The sequence below is a fragment of the Rhopilema esculentum genome, chromosome 18, assembly GCF_057945365.1.
Source record: "Rhopilema esculentum isolate cy_ngs chromosome 18, ASM5794536v1, whole genome shotgun sequence".
Lineage (NCBI taxonomy): Eukaryota > Metazoa > Cnidaria > Scyphozoa > Rhizostomeae > Rhizostomatidae > Rhopilema > Rhopilema esculentum.
The window spans coordinates 7,820,922-7,839,028 of record NC_142832.1 but is presented as its reverse complement, the minus strand read 5'-3'; the positions used below and the strand labels follow the sequence as shown (position 1 = coordinate 7,839,028).

General features: G+C 36.3%; 2 protein-coding genes across 2 annotated transcripts; one reads left to right on the top strand and one right to left on the bottom strand.

The window, feature by feature from the left end:
• Window positions 1-201: 201 nt before the first annotated feature.
• LOC135681081 (MYG1 exonuclease) lies at window positions 202-12,726 on the top strand. Its single transcript, XM_065195371.2, has 9 exons — window positions 202-231; window positions 4,744-4,889; window positions 7,306-7,533; window positions 8,122-8,349; window positions 9,507-9,585; window positions 9,683-9,805; window positions 10,138-10,284; window positions 11,005-11,039; window positions 12,448-12,726. Exons 1-9 carry the CDS (start codon window positions 217-219, stop codon window positions 12,611-12,613), a joined length of 1,167 nt encoding a protein of 388 aa, XP_065051443.2. The 5' UTR covers window positions 202-216; the 3' UTR covers window positions 12,614-12,726.
• A 2,204-nt stretch (window positions 12,727-14,930) lies between these two features.
• On the bottom strand, window positions 14,931-17,890 carry LOC148958111 (uncharacterized). The gene is made up of 2 exons (XM_089113600.1): window positions 16,458-17,890; window positions 14,931-15,999 (listed from the first exon to the last, which is right to left on the bottom strand). The coding sequence occupies exon 2, from the start codon at window positions 15,886-15,888 to the stop codon at window positions 15,238-15,240; it is 651 nt and encodes a 216-aa protein (XP_088969726.1). The 5' UTR covers window positions 15,889-15,999; window positions 16,458-17,890; the 3' UTR covers window positions 14,931-15,237.
• Between the last annotated feature and the right edge of the window lie 217 nt (window positions 17,891-18,107).

Below are 18,107 nucleotides of genomic sequence, written 5' to 3'. Positions count from 1 at the left end.
GCTTATACCAAGTCAAGTCCAAACATGTTTGCCTTTTATCTCTGTACAAATTGTATAGAAACAAACAGACAAACTCAAGACGGTTGTTCCTTTTCTGTATCTATTTAAACCCTTCAGTCCTAAATCATAGGTTGTTTTAAATTTGAATTTATACAAGAGCAACCTCTTGTCTTGCCTAAGTTTTTATCTTCGCGACTCGACCTATAGTCGGACCAAATGCTACATTCGTTTGTATGACTGCAAGTTTTACTTATCAACTTTGTTTATTTTGTTAAGATTCTTAATGAATTTTTGGACGAATATCACCTTGATTGGACTAACTTTACCCGGAAGGGCTGCATTTACAGGGGCTTGGGATTGTGTGATTTTATCTTTCCGTTTTCCAAATAACCCACTGTAACAGTTTATTTTTTGTCAGACGCTCTTTAGATTATAAAACGTCGAATCTTATTCGAAAATTCTCAGCTAGGAAAAACATTTACCAGTTGTGGATCGAAAGAGGCCAATCAGAAAAGGAAGCAAATGACTTTTGAGGGTGCCCAATTAGTGACTCTGGCCTATTAAGAATATTACTGATTTAGCCCAAAGGTGAAATTCTGTCTTCACAATAGCGGTTTCTTTGTTTTGTGTACGAAAAAGTGAATACACTATGTAGTTGGTCGAGAGGAACGCATGCATATAACAATATATACATACAATTTATATTTATTATAAATAAATATTTATAATGATATATTTATTACATATGCATTTTGCAAGCAAATATGAACTTCGATATTGATTAATTTCAATGCAATTTTTAAAGAATTTAGGGTCATTGTTGAGAAGACCAAAATTAAATTCCGACTTTCTCTTAAATGTATAGACTGCTTCTCAATCACCTTTTTCCCTAAGGAATGGGAATCTGCCAACTTTGCCCAACCCTTCTATAATATAAGACAATTTATTGAAGGTCAGAAGTTGCAATCTTGTTTTAATTTTGAAATTTAATTTTCCTTCTCTTTCATTACTTCCTTTTTCTTCGTTTCAGCGATACAATTGATTGCTTACCGACCTTAACATTTTATCTCAATTTATCACAAGCTTTTTCGCGGCCAGAGTGAAAGTTTTTTAATAATAATTACAAATACATATTTCATTGCAAATTTAAATGTATAGTTAATTTTTCATATATTTATTTATTTACGTACTCAACTGTAGTACATAATACAGTATTCTAGGGACTGTTCAAAAATAATATTAAAAATTGAATTTAATCATAAATTATATGCTAGTTTTAAAAAGGTTTGTCTTGAGCAGCGATTTGAAACTTCGCATGTTCTTTGCAGTACGAACTTCCAACTGCACAAAGCTTATCTAAAGAAAATTTCCAGCTCTACAAATCATCATAATACTTTAAGCTCTATTCACCTTTCAAACCCTGGGCTTATATCATAGCATATACAAACCATTCCACTCAATATCGTTAACGTAGTAGATCCATTAATTACAAAACCACGATTTTTAAAGGATAAGAAAACATGGCTTGAAAAACTCCTATCGTGTCAAGAGACATATCAGGGCTTGTAACCTGCTGAAAACTTCACCCTGGAGCACATTCGAAATGAAAATAAAAATTTGTACATTTTAACATGGGCACGTTGGAAGAATGAGACTGTCGCCCAGAAATGATTTAGTGTTTTAGACATTCAAAAAGGCGGCAAAAAGACACTTTTGACACCACAGAAAAGCCCCATTATAAAGCGGCAGCAGAAAGAAAGCAAGGAAAAGAATCTAAGGGTAGGATGGTGATAAAAATCAATCAAAAAAGCAACGTTCTGAATAGAGGAGTGCTCTCTCGTGCTCCTTGGTTCTCTGTAAGTGTGCTAGTTAATGTTCATTCCAATCGTCAGCTTGTGGTCTGCGTTATGGAATTGTTCCGCTACCCTGTATTTTAGATGTATGGTCTTTGGTCTATAACAGGGGTTCTTAATTGTTTTGAGTGCCGGGCCTGAAAAACATGTGGAATTTTTTTTCCGGGGGGCACTGAGTTTTCGACTTTTACATAGCTTGTGTCAAGAAATTCCACAAAATGAAGTTCGGATCTCATACTTGCCAGGCTAATTTAGAGATAAGATAGGCAGGCCTACCTCCTATCTCTCTGCAAAGAGATATCTGTCTACAGAACATCAAATGACATTGAATGTGGCATAATCGAAGTAACTTTCAAGAGGCAAAAATGGCTAATTTTCAGCATTTACCGCCCTCCAGCTCAATCTGACAGATACTTCTTTGATGAGATAGGAAAGGGGCTCGATTTTTACAGTAGCAAATATGAAAGTTTCTGTTTGATAGGTGATTTTAATTGTGAGCCCAAAGATGGTGTTATCAGTGACTTCGTTGATACCTTTGATTTATCTAATCTGGTCAAGAGCCCGACCTGTTTTAGGTCCGACAACCCTAGATGCATAAATCTTATCCTGACGAACAGGAAGAGAAGTTTTCAGAATACTGTAACAGTGAATACAGGGCTGTCGGACTTTCATGCCATGATAATCACAATACTTAAAGGTGGATATAGGAAAAAAGAGCCCAAGATCATTACATATAGAAATTGCACCAATTTTCGTGCTGAGGACTTTAGGAGGGATCCTTGTGATCAGATTACGTCTGAAATGCAGGGTAACGATGATTATGGCACTTTCGATGCTGTAGTTATAAACACACTTAATAAACTTGCTTCTCTTAAGAAAAAATATTTGCGTGCAAATGATGCCCCTTATATGACAAAGGCCTTACGAAAAGCGATGATGCATCGCAAGAAATTACGCAGTAGATACATCAAGAGAAAAACTGAGGAGAATCTTAAAGCTTTCAAAAAGTAAAGAAATTTTTGTGTGAAACTCCTGGGCAGAACGAAATCTGATTACTATAGGAACCTTGACCTTGGAGACCTTACAGATGACCGTAAATTTTGGAAGACTGTCAAACCAGTTTTCTCAAATGAAATACAAACAAACTCAGCTGTGACTCTGTTTGAAGTTGAAAAAATGATAACTTAGGACTTGAAGATTGCAGAAATTTTAAATCATTATTTCACAGATAATCACAAATGATCCAGTGGTAAAAGCTAAAAGCTCAATCATCCCAGCATTGAAAAGATCAAAGAATGCTGCGATCTGAATAAGTTTGAATTCAAACCAGTGACTATCAATGAGGTACTTTTACAGATTCACAAACTGGATTCAAGAAAGGCATCACCCCTTAATAGTATTCCTACTAAGATCCTCAAACAGAATGCAGACATTCTTGCTGTCCTTATCCAGAAAATTTTCAATTCTAATTTATCTGAGTGCTATTTTCTAAATGGAACTAAAAGCTGGTGAGGTCTCGTCCCTGTTCAAAAGTCATGAAGCCTTTATTAAGAAAAATTATAGACCTATAACGGTTTTATCGTCTGTTTCCAAATTTTACGAGAGAGTAGTGGAGGGTCAGATAAACCTTATTCCCTTAGCTTCCTCTCTCCACTTCTGCGTGGATTTCGAAAGGGATATGGAACCCAACATGCACTTTCACGACTCATAGAAACCTGCAAAAAGACCTTAGATAAATGGGGTGTCGTTGGAGCACTGCTGATGGATCTTTCAAAGGCTTTTGGTTGCTTGAATCATGAGCTTTTGATTGTGGATTCAGTAAGAGTGCATTGCGATTGATCCTTAGCTATCTCAACGAGAGGAAGCAGAGGGTAAAGATGAATGGGTCCTTCAGCACATTCAACGATTGGTGTACTACAGGGCTTGTTCTTGGGACCTCTTCTGTTTAACATATACCTCAATGATCTCTTCATGTTTGTGAATGATACTCAAATATGTAACTATGGAAATGATACAACTATCTATGCTTGTGACAATAGTATTGATAGTATCATTTAAACATTAGAGAGTGATGCCCTTAAAATTGCAGAATGGTTTCCGAACAACTGTATGAAGTTGAATGAGGACAAATGCCATCTAATGATTTTTGAGAATAAAAGTAATGATATTTCTTTAAATATCGGAAGTGTCAGGATAAAAGAGAGCACAGGAGAAAAGCTACTTGGAGTGATTCTGGACAAAACGAAAAGCTACTTGGAATGATAATCAGATGAAAAAGTTTCTGAGACTTATAGGTTGATTTACTTCAAGGATTACCTCAAAATGTACAACAATTATTGTGAAAATTCCCTTACAAAGTGAATGGAGAGCCTTCTGTCAGTAGTTAGGGACTGAAATTGTTGTATACAGCGTACACTCGTCACCGATCTATGAAAATTTTTCAGCGCCCCCAATACCAACTGCCCCTCCTTCAAAATTGCTCTGGATCCGCCCTTGCTTCATTTAGAAGATTACTGACCGATGAATAGCATTATTCCTGTATTGATTTTTATTATCAGTCAAGATTTTTTGAAAGAAAGAAACATTTTGAGAGAGGGTGGGCGCTTTTTCGAGGGTAGGCGCTTTTCAGAGCAAATGCAGTATTTCTTTTGTATCAATGCCAACAGGTTAGGATAACTGTATCCTGGAGCTGTCTTGTTCTTTGCATGCACAGCTCTTTCTATACGGCATCAAATACTATGTGACAGACTGGTAAAACAGTTAATTTCATTATTAGTGGATTAAATCTTTAGCCCTGGCAAAACGACTAAACGTTTCACTAAACATTTCACTCAACTTTTCACTATGTAGGGCTTTAAACAAGTTTAAACAAAATCCGTTATCTTCTAAGAACAGAGAGAGGCTGGCCTCAAGTGGGCGATTGGCGCCATTTTCGATGTGGAAATCATGGCCTATACGATTGAGTGCTGTAGGTAAGTTGTTTCGACCGGAGAGATACAACCAGCCGTTCAAAGGATTATACATATTGCCCATTAGGTTTGTTTTTTAGATAGTTTTTATAAAATTTTTCTGTAAGAGAACAGTGTAAGTCAAATATTAGATGGCTGGTGGGAAAATTGGTCGGATGTTTGTCCTAAGAATTTTTTGGCGCTGACGCAGTTTTGCACCTCTTGGACACTAATCCTTACCCAAACCCCGAATTTTTATGGTTGATGTTTTTTTAATTTTTTGGCATACATAAAAGGCTTCAAAAGGTCAACAACATCTTGCGGGAATTTCTATGGAAATAGCTGCCGTACTTGTTTAAAGACAAAATATTTTCAAAAAGGCTTTCAAAATTTATTGCATGAAAGGTCATAAAGTTTCAAAGTTGTCACACTACTTTATGAACCTATGTGTATACACCCAGCTCTGGATCGAAATAGAACCGATCAGAAACGCGAGGATGTCAAAAACTGCTTATTACGGTTATTACTGTAATAACACTTTTTCCAAAGTCATTATCAGTTTGATGCATTCTTCTGCTAGACACAACCAATGACGTAGAAATGATATGGTATCTGTCCTCTATTCATCTGGAGGGGATGATAATTACCTGCTAATCCTTAACCACAGGAAGCCTATTATGTTTTGCAATTGTATTTCAAATTGTTCAAAGCTAGTTCGAGGCTCCCGGTCTCATTATTACTTTGGCGTTTTTAATAACAGAAACAGCAAAGTATTTGTCCCGGGACTCATCGATGACCTAAAATTCAATTGTTCTTGGTCCTTGAAATAAAGGAGCCCAGCAGCCTCATTATTACTTCTGGGATTCTAATAACGCGGCCATTTACCTTTTGCCAGTGCTGTTTTATGATTTTGCTTATAAGTTAGTTGTTTCAAAATGAATCGTGTTGTGGAAGATCAAGTGAATGACTATCGTCTCGGTGTTCATAGTGTATCTCTAATCATTTTGAAACGGGTGGAATTAACTCCATAGCAATGTCTCAAACTGAAAGACCGTGCCAGATATATCTCGTCATGTATTTTTCTATAATAAATTTTTAGCCTGCATCTTTTCGAATTTTATTTGTACTTTTGTAAACTGCAGTATAGCTATTCAACATGTTGCAAGTTGCTTATGTAAAGGCATTTAAAATGAAAGATGAACTACTGAAGTGAACCTTGAATGTGTTCAGCGGGCTTTCACGCAGTGGTTTCTGTTATTATAATCGCGATTCTAATAAAGGGCCCTCATGGTGGCTCAGAGGAAGTGGCCGCCAAATGTTTTTCACGACTAACCACCGCTCGCAAACCAACAGGAAACCAGGCTCTTCATAGATTTCTTTTTGATATGCTATCAAGGAAGTATCTGTATTTATCTTCTAGGAGATGCAACGCTAAAATTGCCAATTAACTCAGAAACTTTCAGCATTCGCTCAGATTCTTAGTTGCTTACAAAAATGTGTATATCGACTGATAATTTGCTTTTGATCCGACCAATTTATGTCTTTTTAGTGTTTGTTGTTTAGAGTCAATTGAAGACATGCATATTTCCCCAATGTATGGCTGGGCCAAAATGGGGGGGGGGGGGGGTAGCAAAACTCCTATACCCCTCCAGCTGAGGAGGATCAAAATCCTTTCATAAAGAAATTATTAATTTTCCTTTATCGTGCATCTTCCATACGTTTGAAAAAGTAATACCAAAAAAAATTTACTCCCAGCCGCCCCTGGAATAAATAGGGAGTAGAGAAACAAATTAGTATTGTACACAGGGATTGTTTAAAGTAGGAAATTCTCAGTAGTTTTCTAAACTAATCGAGGAGATAGCACCCCCTAGTTGATTAGATGCATCAATCTTTAAGTAAATAGTCAATTTTCTTGCATCATGTTATTTTTAAATGTTAATATAGCTTCCAATATGCGAATCAAAAATTACAAAATATATTGTTAAAAAAGTTACCCTGCTCAATCGCATACATGAGCAGTACTTGAATTTATCTCACATGTGTGTAAAGTGAGAATACTACTGTATAAAAAAATTGTGATTTGCAATGGTTACACAGAAATACCATCCCCATCCTTGGCTGAAGATTCCCAATATGTTGGGTGTGTCATTTGGGCAAGCTACAAAAGTGACACAAAGTTGGAACAAGCTGATAGGGCTTGTCAAAAACTGGACTAGCTTGCCTCTAAATATTAATGAAATTGTTTGAAGAATTTTATAGGTACATTATATATTTGAAATATTCAACCAATGCTTTTGTTTTATCTGTGATACTTCTGTCAATGTATATATGCAGAAGAAATATTTATTTTGTTTTTCTGTTTGAACTAGGGCTTTTGCCAGTATCTATTGTGTGTATGCATACTTATAGAAGCAATGTTTGCAAATTTTTCATTTTACAAAGTCATTTTTGTTATCAATTCTACGATATGTGTTGCTCGTACTTACCTTATAAATAATTTACAGAATGTGTGATGAGAAAAAAGTGAAAATGACAAAATTAATTGGTACACATGATGGAACATTTCACTGTGATGAAGTCCTTGCCTGCTCATTTTTGAAAATGCTGCCAGAATACAAACATGCTGAAATTATAAGATCCAGAGATCCAGAAAAGCTTGCAGAATGTGACATTGTAGTTGATGTTGGTGGAGTTTATGACCCTGCAAAACACAGATATGACCATCATCAGAGGTGCTTTATCAATTCTTATAATTGATACTGATAATATTTTTAAGCCCAAAACATTCAAAACATTTTAACATCATTTTTGTTTAAGATTTTCACAAGAAGTTATTCTAGAAATATTGTGTATGTATATATCTGTTTGTTTTTAGATATGTTTTGTTGATTATCAATTGGCTTGATCCAGTCCATTTATTATCAATCAATAACTTGCATCATAGCTTTTTTGCTAAGAAAAAAAGATAAAAAGTTCTTGTTAGCCAGGTTATCACATAAAATTCCCCATAGAAGTTGGTTTCAGCATTTTCTTGATTATCCTAATGCCTTGTACCAACAGTTTTTTGAATTTTTTTATAATCAAATTTAAAGGTAAATCAAATTTTTGAGGAATGTCAATGTTCATTTGAAAAGCAAACAGAACAACAACAAATTGTTCTTTTATGGTTATGAATGCTGGTTGATATCAAGTCATATGAAAATACAAAAAAGTTTCACAGGGAAAAAGTTGCTTTGTTTAAAGTAAATGCTTTTTCTTACATAATAGTTTTTATGTTAAATGATTCTGTAAAGGATATTGATCTTTCCAAATCATTGCAGGGCATTTGATGGAACAATGGCTTGTCTAGCACAAAAGAAATGGCAAACAAAGCTGAGCAGTGCAGGGCTTGTGTATTTGCACTTTGGACATCAGATACTGTCTCAGATTGTTGGAGAGGCTGTTGAAAAGAAAGATGTTGAAGTACTTTATGACAAACTGTATGAAAATTTCATTGAAGAGATTGATGCTATTGATAATGGAGTGAATCAACACGATGGAGAATCAAGGTATTCTTTAGACTCTAATGAAGCTGAAGGCAATTGGGAGAGAAAATTAGGAAATGTGTCTGCACAAGAAAGTAAACTATCCATTGGGTCTTGTATCATTAGGTTGTCTTTAACTGTGGGGTACCACTAACATGAATTGGCAGCCTTTTAGAGTACCTTGCAGTACCTAAAAAGCACAAAATAATTTTTATGCTTACCTTGGTGTGTCTTCTGTTCTATTTCCCTTTCCAAAAATTGGAGTGGATCTAGGAATCTGTTGCTTGCGGCTTCTTTTTCATAGAAATTAGAGCGGAACAGTGAAGCTATTAACAATGGAAGGGGGTTGCTATCAAAGTACATTTTCTGTTAACGATAACGTTATATTATGTAACTTTATGCATATGTGGACATACAATGATGAAAAACGTTGTAATGTGCAATAAAAATGACCAGCGTATTAACCTTCAGCTTATAAAATGAGCTTATATATGTGCCTTTTTGAATCAGTGGTTTTGTCTCTATAGATAGTCTAGGAAACTTTTGTGGAATTTGTAAATTTTCCTGCCATTCCAACTCTGACTTGTACTTTGTTAAAAATAGAAGTCAACTGTTTATTGATGGATCAGGCCTATATTATGAACTTTAACACAAATAACAGAGAAAATGCTAAGCTTGGGTCATAGTTAATTATATATGACCAACATGTCAGAAGATATGATAACGATTAATATAAGTCAATTGTACCAGGAAATTTTTTTTTAAATAAATAAAGATGTTTTGATCATAGCCCGTTATCAAGGCTTATATTGTACCGCACGCAATCTAGTATATTTATGTCAGAAGATACTCCAAATTGTTTCTTGTGAAAAAGGAATCTATTCTTGAGAACCCAAGAGTTGTTTTTATGCTTTCTTATCAGCAAGTTCGCGGTGTGTGTAGTTATTGGCTGGTATCTTTTCTGTGCTGTCTTATCGCAGAAATCTATTTTAGAAATCTGAGAACTCTTTTCTTAGTAGCTGATAAAAAATTCATGTCTAAATACGTTGCAGTGGCAAAACACCCATCACTTTTCTTGTTCCATTGTTGTAGGTATGCCCTTGCTATTTACACAAGTAATGAAAAAAAAATTTTCGTTGTAAATCATTGCCTTGGCTTAAACCTGTGTGACTTTTTTCCAGGTATCGAATTACTACTACACTGAGCTCGCGTGTTTCATACTTGAATCCAAGATGGAATGACCAAAGTCCTGACCCATGGGTAATTCGATAGAACTTGCTTTCTTTTTTGTCATAGCATATTTCGCCACAGCATTATGTTCTTTGAAACCTGATGCACACTTGTATTTCCTTTTTAGAAAGGATTTGAAAAAGCAATGGAGCTCGTACGGTCTGAATTTCTGGACAGAGTCTCGTATTTTAAAGAATCTTGGCTGCCTGCAAGATGCATCGTCGAAAATGCCATCAAAGAACGAGCAAAGGTTTGGCTTTAGTCAATGTTCCATCGCGTAGTCAGAATTAATGTGTATCTGAAAATGTACTCTCTGTGTTAAAAATACGGTTTTAGGTTGCCACCCTGAGTATCCCGCTTAGTGCGATCATCAGACAGGAATTAAACCTGCCCATTTACAGGTAATATTATGTTTAGTTACGATATTATGATATTATGATATATGATATTACATGTGATATTATGTTTGTACTCCTTGGTGAATGAGGACTTTCAATAACCTGTAGTGTTTAACTTACAAATGTAGAAAATTTCAACGTCATTAGAACCCTGTATGAACAAATAAGTCTTTTTTCTTTGCAGGTTCATGAAAGCGGAGAGATAATTAATTTTGGAAAGGGTGGCTGCCCTTGGAAGGATCATTTATTTGAAATAGAAAAAGAGTTGGGGATGGAGAACAAAATTAAATATGTGCTATTCACAGATCAAAACGGAAAATGGCGAGTGCAGGTAAATATTTTAATCGAGTCAAGCTTTGAAATATTTGCATTAGGCAATACACTTAGTGAAAAAGTATAGTTGGAAAAAGGATGCTCATATGGAGTGTTCTAATGTCCATGTATCATTTGGGTTGTAGGTTTCAGCAACTGTGTTGAGACCTTCTTTTGATATGTCTTAGAATAAACATCCAGAATATGTTTGGTGAACTCCCAGTTGAATGGAGTCTGCCTCATGAAGGCCTTTAATATCTTTATTACAATGCCCACTGTTTACATCCACTGAATAATCTCCTTTGCTTTGGATCTGCTATTGATATGCCTTAGAATAAACATTCGTTGATTGTTCATACCCCTTATTAAAGCCAGCTGACTAGTTAGTCCATCACTCAATTACAAAACGCATTTGCTACTACAGGCACCTGCCATTGGCTGCATCAAACAGGGCACTCGGCTCATGCTTGTTATTTTTACCCCACATTCAACAAAACAGTGCAAAAGTATGCAAGTTTTATCATCTTCAATAAAGATGAACCAATTTCAAAATCTTATTCTCTCGTTGGCCAAAAACAGATTCTTTAAGGGCAAGTTTCCTCCTCTTTGGTTCTTAGAAATTTTTTATAAATAAACTAATCGAAATAGATAACTAACATGAATAGATAACTATCTAAATTCGAGCTTGAGTAAACAATGTTCTTATCCACATATATCCATTTCATTTTTTCTACAATAGTGCGTTCCTATTGGTCTCTCCTCATTTGAAAACAGGTATGTATTTCTATTAAAATCTTACTTGCTATTTCCAGCCATGGCTTCCATTTTATGAAGAAATTTTGCGCTCAAAAGTTTGTAGGATGAATGAAACAACACGTTCCCTTTTCGTGTTGGACAAATCTTCTATTGTAAATGATAGTGTCTAGAATGTGGTTTGATTCATAAACATGTTCGAAGCTGGCACTTGTATCTGAAATAATAACCGCGAATTCTCCAACAAGTTATCTAAGTGCCTTCTCTGTTTATTGGGGTTTTTGCCGTCTTAATTTCGGATGGGTATAGACCGAGACAGCAAAAGCATAAAAATATGGACATCAAAACTCGTCATGACTTATTCGAACTCAGAAGGATCTTCAAAAACTTGTTGTATATAAAAAAGTCGCTTCCATTTCGAACCTTTCTTTTCACAATCGTCACTATATTGTCTTCCTCAACAGGTCAAACATTTATTTACTGTAGCTACAAAACGGAGCTATTTCCTCATTTTAGAAATATGACGTTAATGCTGATGCGTCAGTATCCAGCCTCCAAGACTAAAATATATATAAGCTATCAGCTTTATGTCAGAAAAAATTACAAAATCACTCTTAAAATCTTTTTTTCTAGCTAGAAGTTGTCTTCGTAGGAAATGATATAATTTTTTTCAGAACCGTCTTGATTTTGGGCTTTGATCGAAGAAAGTATTTGCCTTCTTTATTTCAAGGTTTAAAGCTGCAACTGCAGCTTTTTTTGCCATCATCCAAATCAACCCTATCAAGCTTATTCAAATTTTTTTTCAGTCTGGTTTATATTTGTCAAAATAATTCTGTTTCCTGAAATCTTTTTTAAGTTTAACAAAGACGCTTTGCACGTTCGACAGCCCTTCCTTTTTTTCGCCCTCGGGAGTTTCTAAATCTAAATGAAGATATTGATTATTTCTTGTATCTAGAAAAATTGAGACGCATTTGTTTGTTGATTGATTCTCTGAATATTACATATTTAGTTAATTAATTGATAAATATTAATTCAGCTAATCTGTGCCTTGTATGTTGCCAATTTCTTAACGTTTTTTGTCCTACCAGTTCTGTCAATCTGGTAGGCAAAGCGATGCCTCTTTGGGGCGAAAGTTAAATTTTCTCTTCAGTACCTCTTACGGACGATAACGATACTGCAATGGAGAGTCTTAAAGGAGGGGTCCAAGCGGCCTTAGCTAATCTTAAACTTATGCAAAAGGGGGGATGGGGTAGAAGCAGTTGTGCCGTGTGCCACTGTAGAATTAAATTAGTGTGCTGAATCGACAAAGATATTGCCTGCAACGCAAGGTCGTGTGTACAACCCCAACTTAAGCTTTTGCAACTTCCATGTTTTTTCTCGCCTCATTTGCTGAGGTTATGGTGATTTGCTTCTCGTTGTTCCTTTGAAGACTCAGCCTCCCAGAAGAATGGCGGGGAGTAAGAGACGAAGAGCTGACGAGAATTTCCGGAATTGCAGGCTGCATTTTCGTACATGCATCGGGATTTATCGGTGGAAATGCGACATATGAAGGCGCTCTGGAGATGGCTAGACAATCTTTGAATAGAGAAAAATGATATCTTAGCGACAAGGCACCATCTTAAATCATCTCCGCTGAATGAACAAAAGGTAGAAGCATTTTGAGGTACAGCTTGTAAAGCATTTAAATTTCAAGAAAATGTCTACCTGCTATGATTCTTTACCTGCTATGATGGTCTGGATTTTTTTTGGGTCTTTCTACACAGTTCTCAGAACAAGCAGTTACGTTTAATTTTCTGCTGTTTTTTTCACGTTGTATAAGCTAGAGCCAAGGTAAATAGGGGCGTATTACCCAGCTATTCAAATCGTATTTTGAATCCGCCTCTTTGGAGACAAAGCAGCCTCTTTTGCAAATGTTGCTTTATTCTCTAAGGTCGAAAATGTGTCATGGACTGGCAATGCATACATTCAATTAAGTTGGGAACGGCAAAAAACATTACCCGGGTATTGTAGCTCTCGTGTAAGGTGCGCTGATTTGCTTTTTCAAATGAAGATTTTTCACACCATCGAGGAGCTCTCGTAGGCAGTGTTGAGAAGAGGGGTGGGGGGTCATGGGGGTCACTGACCCAGGGGCCCTTGGCTTTAGGGGCCCATAAATAATAACTCAACTAAAAAAATTTGTAAGTAATAATCCAGCCTCCCCATCAACATTAACATAACATAATATTAGAGACAATAAAGGTCCAGGAAGTCGTTGCCTGCCTCGGTGTTAAATATAATTTTGCTAAGAATTTCTCATCTTTGTTGGCTAGGGCTAAAGAAGTTCAAAAGCTTCTGAATGTTATCAAAAATGTGATTGCAGGGCAACATACAGGGCAATATGTATGTCATACAGATTTACACTATGGCATTCGCATCTATTTGCAACAGTGTGTCGGTTGTGGTCCAATTTAGTCTAACCTTTAAGAATTTCTAAGAAAATTTCATTTTCATGCATTATGGTGCTAAGATATCAGTTATGCCCAAATTTTCAGGTATCAGATATCAGTTATCAGGTATGGTAAGTATGATATTTGATGCGTACATTGTATTTCGATTGTATTTAAGAAGTGCGAGGTTGAATGAAGCAGCGCGATATGGAAGGAAACAGAATAAACAGTTGCCTAAAGTATTAAATGTACTTGTGATAAATTATATCTCTTCCATTAAATATCCCCAAATCTTGTGCCTATCCCACTTGTTTTTTATTCTCAGTTATTTAAACGTATCATCTTGTACCTGTAATTTTCTATTTCTTTTTTAATTCACAGGAGGGGTGAGAAACATGGATTTTCCGACAAAAATCTAACAAGCTTCTATTTTTTTCTCATAAATTTCAACATAACATAACGACATCAGAACTGAAAAAAGATCTTTTGATATATTGAATATTCTTATGTTTATTTAGATTCAAATTTTTTCCAACAAAACATAGCAATTAGATAAACGTAGACAACCATGTTAAATTTTTGAAAAGAGCAGAGGTTTTCCGACAAAATAGCAGTTTAGCTCAACAGTGGTGTTTTTGCTCCCTCTGACTCCCTCTATCTACACCATTGCCACCGGCGCAATTTTAGCAACCAAAATAGCCACCCTAGAAGTTTAAGCAACCATAGTTTCAAAACTTTCTGGGGAGCATTCCCCATACCTCCTAGAAGCGTCTGCCTTAGGCAATTCTCTCCGCGGCCCTGCTCGTAGGCCCACTGGATTGTTAAAATCTCTATGAAATAACTTGAATTTATAAATTATTCTTTCCCCGTTAAGGGGTTTCACCATTAGGCCACTTGTTACTATTAGAAAGTAGCTATGAAGTTACGGGGCATTTATCCACCATAGATACACAACATAGAACAGTCCTTTTAGCTGCACTTTCCGATATACGTCGATCTGTGCTTGATACTATGACGCATTGGAATGACGTATTGGATTTGGTAGGACTTGCAGAGTTTGCAGCCACGCTGTAATAAATGCACATTTGTAAAGAAAAGTCGTTAATATCCTTTTTAATGATCCATTTTCCATTTTCCTGTGTTGATATAAAACAGAACCTTTTTCCACGTGCTATGCAAAACTCGGGTTATAACTGACATTTTCTCTTATAAATTTGCTCCAACTCTATATATTTATAAAAAAGTAAAACAGGTGTGGTAAAGTTGCTCCTTATCACAGGCGTCGTTAATTACTTTGCCCCATTTTTTAAAGGCTTTGCACACGTTCCTGACATAATACCGGGTATGCTCAACAAGCCCTCCAACAAAAGTAACACGTTATTCAGAACAATAAGACTCCGTTCCACTCATTGTCAAACAATAATTGTATGGTACTTTTGAGTTCAAGCTATTTTCAGAATATTTCAACTGCTTTTACATCAAAAAATGAGCAAAACATGTTTACTCGTTTTATAAATACGAATTACTGTCATATAGAAATCTTTCTTAAAATCGTGTATTTTGAAAATGCAATAATTTTCTTCCAAATTATAAGATCTTTTCAAAAGAAAGTTTTACTTCTATATCGAAATTCGTCCATGCAAATTTATGTTTCATATGCCTGGTGAAGTTATCATTCCTATTCAAACTGCGATCACAAAGGTCCGGACTATTAGTAGTCCGGACCCTCGGGCTGCTATCATGATTTGTTGTTCTGATCACGTGACCATTCTCGTGAACCGACAATGGTGCATTTAACGTCTTTTGTGTGCTTGGATTCCCAACATTTTTTGCAGATCAACAATCTGCGTGTCGAGTTTTTCTTTCCCTGAATGCAATTGTTGTCTCAGTTGAGTGATCTCTTTCTCCTGTGCTTCGCCTTTTTTCTGCAATTCTCCCAGCAAACTCTCAAGAAGACTGCTCTGATGCGACTGTTCTTGCAAGTAACAATCCTGAAAGTCCAGCTGCATCTGCAAATCTCTTATATCATGCTTCAGCCTTTCCGTGAGCCATTTTTCAGTTTCAAATTCCTTTTTTAAATCGATAAATTCACCCTTAACGTCGCCTATTTCCTTCTCTAGATTCTTGTTTTCCCCTTGAAGTCGATGTATGTCCGATATTTGCCTTTTTATAATCGCATCACGGCTATCCAACTGTTTTTTCAATAAACGATTTATTTCCAATAATTCCGCGTACTGTTTTTTCAGCATCTCTGTTTCCTTATCTGGCTTAGGCCCATCTTCTGTGATGTTTTTGTTATTGTTATCCATTGGTCTGTGTTCGTCACACACAATGCCATCTTTCGACACCTTTTCATTTTCCGTCGCTACAAGCCGGTTTTCATCACAACTTTTCTCTTCAATTTTACTTGCTTTCACCACATCCCGTGTCAGTACCACATTCATATCGCAGCCTTGAGACAAATCTTTTAACTCCGCGCAGCTATTTTAAATAAGAGTTGAATTCACTAGTTGTAAAGAGTTGAAGCCACGGTTTGAATGCGACGAGTCCAGGCACTAAAGAGAGATGAAATGCGTGTCATTTACCATTTAGTATACAATAACATTTCGCAATTTTTTCTTTCTTTTCCTTTTCAGGTTAATTTTCTTCTCGAGCAGACTCATTTGACAGTTAACTTATAATTACAGTCCTCAACACCAACACCTCATTATATCTGTTTATTGTACGCGATCATTATCTCGACTAAGTAGAGCAATTAAGAATGATAAATGTTTTAATTTATTTAGTACTTCATCCCCACAATCCCCTATCACGAACGTTATAACTCGGTTTTTCAATTCCCAAATATTGGCCACACAGAATGTTCAGAACTAGGCATGGCGTTGCAAGCAAGTTGCGAAGTATATCATCGCGGAATGGAGATTAGTCTCGCATAAGATAAAGTGTGTAATAGAGAAAGGAATACGTCAAAAAGCTTAAGAAACGCCGTTAAATGAACAAAACAAAAACTCACCGATTAAAAACAACTTTAGAACTGCAAGACCTGCCAGCTTCTCTTTGCACTTGGCTTGCTAAACACGCATATTAGGCACAACATATCCTGCTGAACAATTTAGAATTCACAGGTCCCTGGATTCACTTGTGAATTACTGCAATTGAAGTGTTTTTGAGCCATCCCTATCTGAATTGTGATCGTAATTTATTTATAAATGCCCCTCAGTCACTGATGATGTTTACGCCATCCTCTGTTTTCAACATATACAGTAAATGATGGTACTGGTAACTTTGCTATTTTGCCCCATTTAGTCCATCTTCTTATCCTTCTAATTGCCTCCAAATTTCTTCGCATTTACTTTTATAAACATACATGCATACACCTTCTTCATTAGCTAAACAGATTCTCACAAGTCCGGTAACATAACGTCAGTAATTATTTAATTTTGGGCCTCTCTTTATTTTTCAACTATTGAAACATTTTTTTGTGGTACAAAATTTAATAAAATGGTTTTAGGTGGCGTTTCTGATTGGCCTATTTCGATCCGCAACTGGGTATATATATTTCCTAGCGTAGAATTTTCGATCTATGTTCTGACGTTTTATACTCTGAAGAATGATAGACGAAAGTTTTTAGTATTCTCAAATGTTTGCTTTTTTTAAAGCCATTTTGAAACATTTCTGATCGATACAGCGCCAAAGAGAAAGTATTGATCTGTTTCAGTATTTAAACAGTTAACTGCTTCTCTACTACCAAATACTACCTAGCATCCAGTGGTGATTTCTAAGGGAGCGCAGGAGCGCGGAGCCTCCCTTTTGAAATATTTTTCCGGGGCTCAGCCCCCTTAACAATTCTGCCTTTATCTTGATTTCGAAAAACTCCCCTTGTCCTGTGAAGGTCTAGATTTGTTTTTTTGCAAAGATCTCCACGTAGGGTTCACACAAATGAATCTTTCCTCCCTGCCATCTTTCTGAATAGTGTCAATTTATTTGAAGCTATATTGATAAATCGTGTATCCATGGTCTCATAAAGCTGATTGCTTCAGAAGAACTGTCGTAAAAAGCATACGACACGGAGAAGCTGTGCTTACCGAGCAGTATCCTGGTCCTTTCTCTCGATTTGACCACACCACACCTCATGGTCCCTACGCCAGGAATAACAGAGAGCTGGCAACTCTTTTTTCTCAAAGTGAAAGTTCCTTCATGTCAGGAAATTGAACCACAAACACTTGGATCTGCAGCCCGCGATCCTACCCTCTGAGCCATCCTTACATTATTGAGATAGGAGAGGGTCGTCTTTGATTGGGGAGAGGGTCGTTTTTGATTGGGGAGGGTGGCCTCTTTGAATTGGGAGAGGTTTGTCTTTAATTGAGAAGAAGGCTATCTTCGAGTATAAAGAGGGATGTATTTGAGTGGGGTGAGCCTTGTCTTCAATTGGGGAGAATTGGGAGAGGGTTGTCTTTAATTGGGGAGAAGATTATCTTTGAGTGGGGGAGGGTTATCTTTGAGTGGGGGAGGGTTGTCTTTGATCCAGAAGAAGGTTATCTTTGAGTTTGGAGAGGTTGGCTTTGAGCGGGGAGAGAGTTGTATTTGAACTTGGGACAACAGTCACTTGTCTGTTGTTATTGGGTCCCAGAGAATCTTCTAGTGATACAGAGGCAAATAAATT

Coding starts and splice junctions, on each gene's coding strand:
- LOC135681081 (XM_065195371.2), top strand. Junction 7,534..8,121: donor AGATATGACCATCATCAGAG/GTGCTTTATCAA, acceptor AAATCATTGCAG/GGCATTTGATGGAACAATGG. Junction 10,285..11,004: donor ACGGAAAATGGCGAGTGCAG/GTAAATATTTTA, acceptor TTTCTACAATAG/TGCGTTCCTATTGGTCTCTC.
- LOC148958111 (XM_089113600.1), bottom strand. CDS start 15,888: ATGAATGTGGTACTGACACGGGATGTGGTGAAAGCAAGTAAAATTGAA.